The sequence below is a fragment of the Trachemys scripta genome, chromosome 8 (genome assembly GCF_013100865.1).
Source record: "Trachemys scripta elegans isolate TJP31775 chromosome 8, CAS_Tse_1.0, whole genome shotgun sequence".
In the NCBI taxonomy this organism is placed as follows: domain Eukaryota; kingdom Metazoa; phylum Chordata; order Testudines; family Emydidae; genus Trachemys; species Trachemys scripta.
The window spans coordinates 4,723,540-4,733,535 of record NC_048305.1 but is presented as its reverse complement, the minus strand read 5'-3'; the positions used below and the strand labels follow the sequence as shown (position 1 = coordinate 4,733,535).

Genomic DNA, 9,996 nt, shown 5'->3' with positions numbered 1-9,996 from the left:
TCTGAATCTGTAAAAAGCAACAGAGGGTCCTGTGGCACCTTTAAGACTAACAGAAGTGTTGGAGCATAAGCTTTCGTGGGTGAATGCCCACTTCACAGACGCAAGTCTGATGAAGTGGGCATTCACCCACGAAAGCTTATGCTCCAACACTTCTGTTAGTCTTAAAGGTGCCACAGGACCCTCTGTTGCTTTTTACACTGTGAGAGATTTGAACAGCAAAGTGGCTGTGGTGGGTCTGCCATCTTTGGCTGCCCAGCTTGGAGCCTGGCAGTATAATGCCATCAGAACTAGACCAGACCAAAAGATTAAACCAAACCCAAAGATTCATAGCTAGCATGAGTCAGAGAAATCTGTAAATAGGAGCCTGATTACCTTTCTGCCGGAACCCACTCCCATTAAAGCCAGTAGAAAGACTCCTCCCAGGTGAATACGACAACTAAGATGGAAAGGTTATGGGAGGATACTGTGGCAAGACATGGCAGCCCAGAATGACAAGGAGAGCAAAAAGTGGAGGAACCCACTTGGGTCTTCTCAGTCCCTCTGTCTGGCAGGTGAAACCCCTTTAGAGTATGCCTTTGGAGAGGTATGTTACATGACAGGCCTAACCCTGTTTCTTGGTAGCTGCTGGTCTGCCTTGCCAAATATCTGCTAAAACCGCCTTGAAGACTTCAAGTGGCTCTTAAATTTGATTCCAAGTAATCTTCAGAAAAAATGTCCTGCAACAAAACAGTCAAGATTGGGAGAAAACATATAAAGATAGACCACCGAATGATTCCTGCAGATGTGGCAGCTGCAGAGACAGAGATTCCGGGAAGAGGAGGAGATGTTGCACACCCAAAAAGCTAAGAGGACCTGCAAATCATCTTCTGTTAGAGAGAGCATACTTGAAAGAATGGGCTAGATAATAACCTGACTGACATGGCAAAGGCTATGCAAGAGATGGAAGCAACATGCCTTGTGATGAGCTTCTGGAGCAGGTAGACTTCATGCTTAAACACCCGGGATAGATGAGATCTCAATGCTATGTGGCCACAAAGTACACTGCACAGTGGCGATCCTGCTTTCAAGGCTCCTGAGACCTGGGTTAATTGAGAGGGGAAAGAAATCAAAGTTAAAGACTTTTCCATCCACACAGATTATATCCACAGTTGGCAGCTGTTACTCTAACAGAGTAGCACTTCCATCTTCTGGCTAACGGAATCCGGTGTGGGAAGTTACATCAGTGCCCCACAGTATGTGCTGTAGTGCAGTGGTTCTCCAACTTGGGCCACCACTTGTTTAAGGAAAGCCCCAGGTGGGCCGGGCCGGTTTGTTTACCTGCCGTGTCTGCAGGTCCGGCCGATCGTGGCTCCCACTGGCCATGGTTCGCTGCTCCAGGACAATGGGCAGGGCCGGCTCCAGGCACCAGCTCAGCAAGCAGGTGCTTGGGGCGGCCAAGGGGAAAGGATGGCACGTCGGGCTCTTCGGCAGCAATTCAGCGGCAGCTCCCTCGGTCCCTCTCGGAGGGAAGGACTTGCCGCTGAAGAAAAAAGCGGCACGGTGGAGCTGCCGCCGAAGTGCCGCCGATCACGATCGCGGCTTTTTTTTTCTTCTTCACCGCTTGGGGCGGCAAAAACCCTGGAGCCAGCCCTGCCAATGGGGGCAGCGGGAAGAGGCTTCCAGCACGTCCCTCGGCCCACACCGCTTCTTGTAGCCCTCATTGGCCTGGAGCAGCGAACCGCAGCCAGTGGGAGCCACGATCGGCCGCACCTGCGGATGCAGCAGGTAAACAAACCGGCCCGTCCAGCCAGGGGCTTTCCCTGAACAAGCAGCGGCCCAAGATTGAGAACCACTGCTGTAGTGCATGTTCCAAAGGGAGCCCCATAATGCTCTAAGAGGACATTAGAAAAAGGGATCCTGTTTGTTGAACAGCCCAGCAGAGTAGTACCTGGTAAGTATTTCCTGTGAATAACTTAAAAACAAAACCAAAAATAGTTATATTTTTCCTGAAATTTTTCATGGAAGTGTTTCCAGTTTTTCAACAAAACCAAACAAAAACTGTTTCTTGAAGCCAAATACAACCAGCAACCAAATTTTCCTCACTTTTTTGAAAATTGAATGTATTTATTTCTTTATTCGAGTCTGTCAAATAAAACAGACTATTTCACAAGGAACAGAAGTTCTCATGGAAAATGTTCATATTGAAATAAAAGGCCAGTTTTCTTCTAAAAATATATTTGACCCAAGAATCGCCACCTGTTCCAAGAATTAGGGGGACTTTCTAAGGTACCATTAGTTATTCACCTTCAAATGGGTTGTGGTGCCTACCTAAAGCCCCTGTGAGTGAGACAGTGGATGACTGGAAAGTCCTGTGTGGCCACCGAATTATTAAATCCTGGAAGTCGTCTTAGTGCTCACCAAATTTTAACACTTGTCCGAAAATACCCGTTTGTATCTTTCTGGCCACAGATTCCTCCCCCCGGCTGAAGGGGTCTTTCAAGGATTTGGTTGCTGCTGCTGAGAGTAAGACCTGCCCAAGGAAGGCGAGAAAACCAATCCTCCCGAAATCTGCATAGTCCATGAAATGCAACAAATCCTTTGTTTCCCAGGAACCATGTTTGTCAGAACGTCAGTTCAGCATCATGAAACTGCCGAGCTGATGGAGACTACATGTGAGCAGAACTCTGCTCCTCCCAGCAATTAGTGCCAGAGTTCATTAATGCTCCTCTTTACGTGGCTGGATCACTGCTGAGCAACACATGGCCCTCCCTTCCTGCCTAGCGGCTCAGCACTCAGCCCAGGACGCCTGACCTATCAAGCACCATCAGTCTAGCCCTGGCCTCCCACATGGCAGAATGGAGCACTAAATACCATGCCACTGGGCCCGCCCTCAGCATTCCTTAATAGCGAACAAGTGTCTAGTTGATATCACAGACCAGTCATTAGCACTTAGCAGGAAGGTCTATTTAACTTTTAACCGAAGGAGGGAGTGTGATCTAGATAAATGAGATGGGGACTCAGGAATTCTTCAATGCTAGGGACTTGTTATGTGGCCTGGGTAAACCTCTGCAGCCCAAATTCAGCCCCCGTGCAAGTGGAGTCAATTCTGTTTGCTTCAGTGGGGTTGCACCTGCTAACACCAGGGCTGAATCCAGCACGATGTGACTCAGTTTCCCCATCTGTAAAATGAGGCAATATGATATTGCCTCCTAACCAGGGTTGCCATGGGGATTAATTAGACAGTGTCTGTCACATCATTATACAAGTATCAGATATAAGTAATTGCAATCAATAACCCTATTATGCAGAATCAAATAGTTGTTAGACACGCATCTCAGTTTCACATGCAATAATTGCCCTAGAAATAAAAATCAAACTCAAATCTGAGGACTACTCATCTCCAGTGTCACCTGAATATTGTACTGAGAAATAATAATAATTAAAAAAATAAAGGCATCTTGACGTGTTGCTCAGCAACAGAAGTTGCGGGGGATACAATCTAGGACTAAAGGAACAAGCATTTCCAAGATAATGGGTAATTTCAGGCGTGAAATTGGGGACAAGCAAATGTCACAAACAGATTTTTTTTTCTTTTAACCAATAATTTAAACTAAGGATTTGGGGTAAATAAGTGTTTAAGTTTGATGATTTAAAAGCAGAACCCAAACCTTTGCATAGAGCTGTATTGCTGGAGAAATGTTTATTCGTTTGTGTGAGAGAAACATTAGATTGAAAAGAAATTGAATATGCTCTTAGAAATGTCATGCCTGTGTTTAAAGAGGGAGATGATGACATGCCAGTGTTACTGTATTGTACTGTGCCTCTTACAAAGCAATCCCATATTCATTTGGCTGTTCCCCCTCCCATATGTCCCGTCCCCTTTTCCTTTCTTTTCTAGGACAAGACAAGCGCTCTGAGTCTCAGCAACGTGGCCGGGGTTTTCTATATCCTGATCGGAGGGCTCGGACTAGCCATGCTGGTTGCCTTAATCGAGTTTTGTTACAAGTCCAGAAGTGAAACAAAGCGGATGAAGGTGGCAACACATTCCCAGGCCTTTTACATCTCTCTGACACCACCCAGGCTCCTAAGCCGGATGCAGCACAGACCCGGGGTGGAAACCCATGTTATAGGGATGATGATGTGAATACGCTAGTTGATGTGTTTAGAAAGGAAAGAATGAGAATGAATGGCGGGAGCTAACTAATACGAATACATGAGTTCTTTGAGAGTCAGATCAGATCTACACCGTTGTGTAGTGCAAATGCAGATCTCCAATACAAAGCAAAACCCTAGCATGAATGACCATAGGAATGTATCACAATTCCTTACAGTCAAGCTTCAAGGAAACAAAGACTAGCTCTTCAAGGCTGCAGTCTGTTGGGCTAATGCACGATTGCATTTACTTCAGGTTCACACTGGTGTCAATCCATGCAAAACAAACAAATGGAGTAATTCAGTAGTGAATCAGGTCCTGTAATTCCATTAAGTATTACTGTGCTAATGCTATTTATATTTAAGCAATAATGGTTGCTGCTTAGATCATTTGCTGTATCTTATTGCTGGACCAATTCCTAGATCCAACAATCTCAGGTAAAACAGAGTACCATTAACTCCGTGAACACCATTTTGGCAGAAAATGTACTGTGATATGCAACCAAGTCTTCCAAAGGGCATGTGCACATTTGGAGGCTTAGGGACATCGTTTTTAATAAACTAGCCCTTTCCCCCACATGGTACTGTTATCCTTTCAGAGTGCCATGGCAGATAGGATTACACTAGAGACTTCTGGGTATGCCGGTTTAACAACCAGAGAGTGCCTGTGGAATGAATTCATCTTGATTCAATGAGAAGCAAGGGAATTGGGGCGGATTACCATTTACGGGTAAAAGTTTGGCATTAATTGTGCCATCCGAAAACAATCTGTCCCCTGTATCCTCCACCTTGACCACTCTGGTGAGCATGGAAGCCAGTCAGAAGGTGACACTATGGCATTTAGGATACATCTGACTGGTCCTATGAGAGTCTTACTTCTATGAGCACTAAAATTTACCCGGATTTGAAAAATAATACATGATCATTTCTTCAGTTTACATGTTTCTATTTCAACATTGGTAATGTTTCACCAATGATTACACATTTAATCAGCCGAATATATGTAATACCTCTTTCCCCTCTGAGATTTAAAATAAGCCCGAACCAATGAGAGTTGGGGAAAGGTAAAGGAAGCATAGGAGTTGTGTTTTATATGCCACTAATATGGTTGAATTGAATACCAAATCTTATTCCAAAATAACTGTTCCAGAATAGCTATTTCAGTAAATCTCCAAGTGTTGACAACCTTAGACTTTGTCTAGACTGGGAAAATTAGGTTTCCTAGCACATCTCATTTTGCCAGTGTAGACAATGCCTTAGGCATATGCTTAACTTTACTCATTCCAAGTGTTTGCAAGATCAGGGCCTTAGAGATCAGCATGTATTTAAATGGTCAATAACTTACCCTGTCTATAGGTGGAGTACTTTCTGCACATGACATGTGTGCCCTGTATCTCAAGGTGTTCCGGAGCCGTTTAACTTGGAACCTAGAAGAGGTGTAAGCAGTTAAAATAGATGCAATACAGAACTGCAGAAAAGCAAGAGTTAGGGAATGAAGGAAAGATAAAGACAAAGGAAGCAAGAGTATTTCATATTGTAACTTTCCAGACATTGCTAAGGACAGGGGGAGACCCCCCCGTCCCTCCTAAAAAGGGTTTTTGTTTGATCCCACAGCAATCAATCAACGAAGCCATAAGGACAGCAACCCTTCCCAGGCCAGCTACAGCGGGAGGCAGCGGAGAAAATGGACGGGTGGTCAGCCATGATTTCCCCAAATCCATGCAGGCGATTCCGTGCATGAGTCACAGCACTGGGATGTCCCTGGGAGCTACGGGATTATAATCGGCCACGATGCATCGCCTGGGTGAGAGCCGGGTCTCGCCTGCCCCACCCCTCCAGTGCCAAAACCAAACTGAACAAATGCAAGAAAAACAATGATGACAAAAGGGACAATTTGATGGATCTTCCTGAGGAAATCAAATCTATTTTCTTTGTTGTTTTCTGATAGATCCACAGGCAGGAGAACAATAGCAGTCCGTGCTGCGATAAGGAGACGGGTAACGAGATTCAGCAGGTTTCTGGACCATCCTGGAATGCAGAACCACTGGAGCACTGAGGAAGACTGTGCCATTTTGTTTTAACTTGGTTGTTAATAAGTCTTTGTGTGTGCAATATATATATTTTTTCTTACCAATTCCCATGGTGTCAGGGTGACATCATCTCTCCCCCTTCCCCACTCAACCCTTTAATCAGGTTTAGTGTGGGATGCAAACCATAATGTCTGAACTACTAACAATGAAAGGAAAATAAATTAAAAGGCAAACCTAACTCACTGGGCGTGTCAGCATAGAACCCTGTGATTCATCACGATTCAGCACTGTGGGGGCGGCGGCGTTGTAACAAGACTGAAAGTACTGTGCTGGGATCTCTCCATTCTCCCTTTAAGAAAAAGGACTTTAGAGACAAGAAAATGACTGAAACAGCAACAGAAATCAACTTTGGCAGAGACGGGGGTAGGGAGTGGCTGGATGGAGACAATGGCTGAAAGTTGTAACTGGAGGTGAAAGAGCCAACATAACCCAAGGCCAATGTCAAAACTATTCCAGAGACGATTAATGGTGGTTCAAGGGAAAGCTGCTCTGAACTTGGGGTATGAATCCATACCAGACCCTGCAGGGGGGAAACCCCCACATGTGGCAGGCTAGAGTGGACAAGTCAGCAGTGGACTAAGATCATGGCAGACTGCTGCATATGGAAGAGATAAAGCAAATATAACATCCGTCCAACCCCCCCTACCTAACTTATCTGGGGTTATGGGCAATTGTCACCCATTTCTTCATTGCTTTGCTTCTGTATATGCTCTCTTTGATGGCAGAGCCACCCTGAGCCTAGAGTAAACCATCTACAAAGCAACCAGATGGCCTGCTAACAAGTAAAATGGAGCTAGAAATGGTGGAGCTACATTCTGGACATTCCTGCTTTTTGGCTGTGAAACTCCCTTATAGCCAGTTATGAATGAAAGGGGACATTCCATGGTGAACTGGCCAAGCCAGCCTCCTGAGAAGAACCGAGATCTCACGTAATCCAACAAATGGGGAGGACATCCCTCAGAGCTTCACAAGCTTCTGTGATACTTCCTCAAAGTTGGGCCCAATTGAATTCAGCTTCAGAAATCAGCACTTGTCCAGTCCCATTGGTGGCAAAGCCAACGGCAGTGGATTCTGGCCCATTCATCCTCAGCAAGCAAATGGAACTCACAAATGGCCAGCTGGTTCCCCTGCTTGGTACAGAAAAGTCTGTCTATGATCCAAAACCCAGCATTGCTACTACTGGAAATGAAATGGCAAAATCCACAGTGCAAGCCATGCAGCAGGGGGCCCTGATTCTGGCAATGTTGCCCCAGTGTATCTTTTTCTTTTTCTTTTTGCTACAAAATTTTCATTTTGTGAATCTGCCAGCATGGACAGTAGAATGCTTTTCATTTGGGGACTGGGAGGGCCTACCCAAAAGTAAATCATTTAAAGGGGACCCTCTAGAGCGATAAAAGATCTGTCAAACAGTGACCCTTCCTCCCCCATTCTTCTCCCCACACTTCCACCACTTGTGTCTGAACAGTCACTTCAGACTTTTTAAGAGGTTGAAGCTTCTTCCAAAAGCCAGCGCAAACCCTGCACAGTGACAAGGGGCTGCCACCAGAGGCACATGGGCTGCTTTTATGTGTAAAGTAACAGAGACTGCAACGTGGCAAGTGGAGAAACTGGGGGCGTGGGGAGGACAGGTGAAGGAAAGAGAGTTTGATGAGAAAGTGACAGGCAAATAACTTGAGCAGGTCTGTGGTGACTATTTCCCCGCGTGGTTCTTCATAAGCACGGCTGGCTGCAAACCAGTTCTCTTGAGCGCATGATTCATGGTGCGGTGCTGTATGTCAGCAACCTTTAACGACTGACCTGCTCTGAACTGTTCTTTACCATTTAGCTGTTTGCTACCCATCTATTGTCTCTGACTCTGCTCCTCCTAGGGTCACCCTCGCGAGACTGGCAAGTCAAAAACTCAAGGATCCTAACTAGGGCACAGCATGTCTTGTGCCCTTGCGTGTTCTCTCCCTGCCAATGGAAACCCTTGTAGTCTCCATCTTTCATCCAGACAAGCACTTTCATCAGCCACTCAGAATAACTCTTCAAGGGCACCATCTCTGCGCTTATTATTATTATTTTATCCACCTCTTTTTTTTTTTTTTTTTTTTTAACTTCAGTTCTGTATACGTGCAGGAGTGGAGCAGGCATCGAGGATGCTTTCCTGCTTCTGTCCCAGAGCTCTTCTGGGAAAGTCTGTGCCTGATTCTTTTCTTGTCCCAAGACCTTTCATAACCCAGTTATTTCGCCACCTGAAATTGCACTGAGAGCAGGTTGCAGAGATTCCCTTTTCTGTGGAATTGGAAATAAGCCCCATCAACCTTCAAAGAGCCCGCTGCCTTTGTGGTAGGGAATCAAAGAAGCTCTGTCCAACAATTGAAACAGCCAGTTAGATGGCCCTGTAGGAACAAACTTTCTGTGATAGGACTGAATGCCTGTGAAAATAAGTCAGGAGACTCAATCTTAGAATGCTTTTGATCAATGGAGGGGTGAAAAAAGGAATGAGACAAAAGCGTGGGAAAAAATGTTAACTTGTAATATGTATTTTTACTACACTTTTCTTAAAAATAGAATAATGGGAAAACTCTTAAAGACATTGACATTTTTTCTCAACAGGAATCCATATTTAACAGTTTCGGCTTTCATTAAATTTTGCTCTTTGGTACCTGAATCTTTTATTTAACAGCTCTCTTTGTTTTAACTCTCTTTCTTGATAGAACTGCAAAGGGATTTTGCTTGATCAAACACAGAAACATTTTTCGTTTTGTGTTCTCTTTTGCAAATGGTGCTTTTAATTTTATTTACATAAGAAATGAAAAATATCACCTGGAATTTAAGTACTGAGATTCCACAGTCCATTTTTCCTAGCTGTCCATACTGTTTTGTGCCAGTGCTGGATGTGTGATATGAAAATGATGTTACCCCAGAGGCAATCTTACCCAACCTGAATCAAACTAGATTTCCTTGATTTTTTGTGCCTGACTTGTGAACAGCGGCCAAATAAACTGCTTCAGGTTCAAATTGGGAATCTATCAAATATTTATCCCAATCGGTGAAGGCAGAAAAATCATTTGTGGTGGATGAGGGGGGTGGAGGATGTTGAGGGCTTCCTTGTTTGTTTGGAGTTTTTGGGCGGGTGGGAACGGAATAGGAGGATTTTAGTTTGTTTTTGCAATCGATGAGCTCCAAGTCAAATCAGAACCAGCACTGGTCCAAAAACCCTCCCCAATCTTGCCTTTTATTAGAGATGTCTCATTCTTTTTCACGCAGTTAGCCTGTGGAACTCCTTGTCACAAGAGATTGTTGAGGTGAAAAGGTAGCAGGATTCAAACTGCTCAGACATTTACACAGATAATGAGATCAGCTACAGTTACACTAGTGAGGCTTGAAAGTGGTGTGGGGATGACAACCACCGTTTGAAAGGGCATATAAACCCTCATACTTCAGTGTATCAGATGACCACTAACTGATAGGATCTAGGAAGAGACTTTTCCTGTGGGCAGGTTATTTCATAACTGCCTCCTGTACACTTTCCTTGCCTCTGCCGCTGAAGCATCTTCCTCCAGCCATTCTTGGAGACAAAATACTGGGTTAGCTGGATCTCGGGTCTGATCTACTGTGGCTGTGCCAGTGTTCCCGCACAACGAAAGGGAATCTGTTTTGGCTCACAGTACAGCAATTAGAGATGGGCAAGATATGGAAGAAGAATAAGCCCATGTCCCTGCAAAAGTATCTGCCAATAGTGATCAGAAAAGATGTGGACAAATTGGAGAGAATCCAGAGGAGAGCAACA

The 9,996-nt window shown here is 44.8% G+C and overlaps 1 protein-coding gene across 5 annotated transcripts in view; it reads left to right on the top strand.

The window, feature by feature from the left end:
- GRIA1 (glutamate ionotropic receptor AMPA type subunit 1) overlaps positions 1-8,294 on the top strand; it is a 165,872-nt gene extending 157,578 nt beyond the window's left edge. For 2 of the 5 annotated variants that reach the window (XM_034778625.1, XM_034778624.1), the window contains exons 15-16: positions 3,878-4,012; positions 5,725-8,294. In XM_034778625.1, the coding sequence (XP_034634516.1) occupies positions 3,878-4,012; positions 5,725-5,913 (324 nt within the window). In that variant the 3' untranslated portion in view covers positions 5,914-8,294. Of the gene's footprint in view, positions 1-3,877 lie in introns of all 5 variants that reach the window. The other 3 variants (XM_034778629.1, XM_034778628.1, XM_034778626.1) reach the window with 2 other exon arrangements.
- The last annotated feature ends 1,702 nt before the right edge of the window (positions 8,295-9,996 follow it).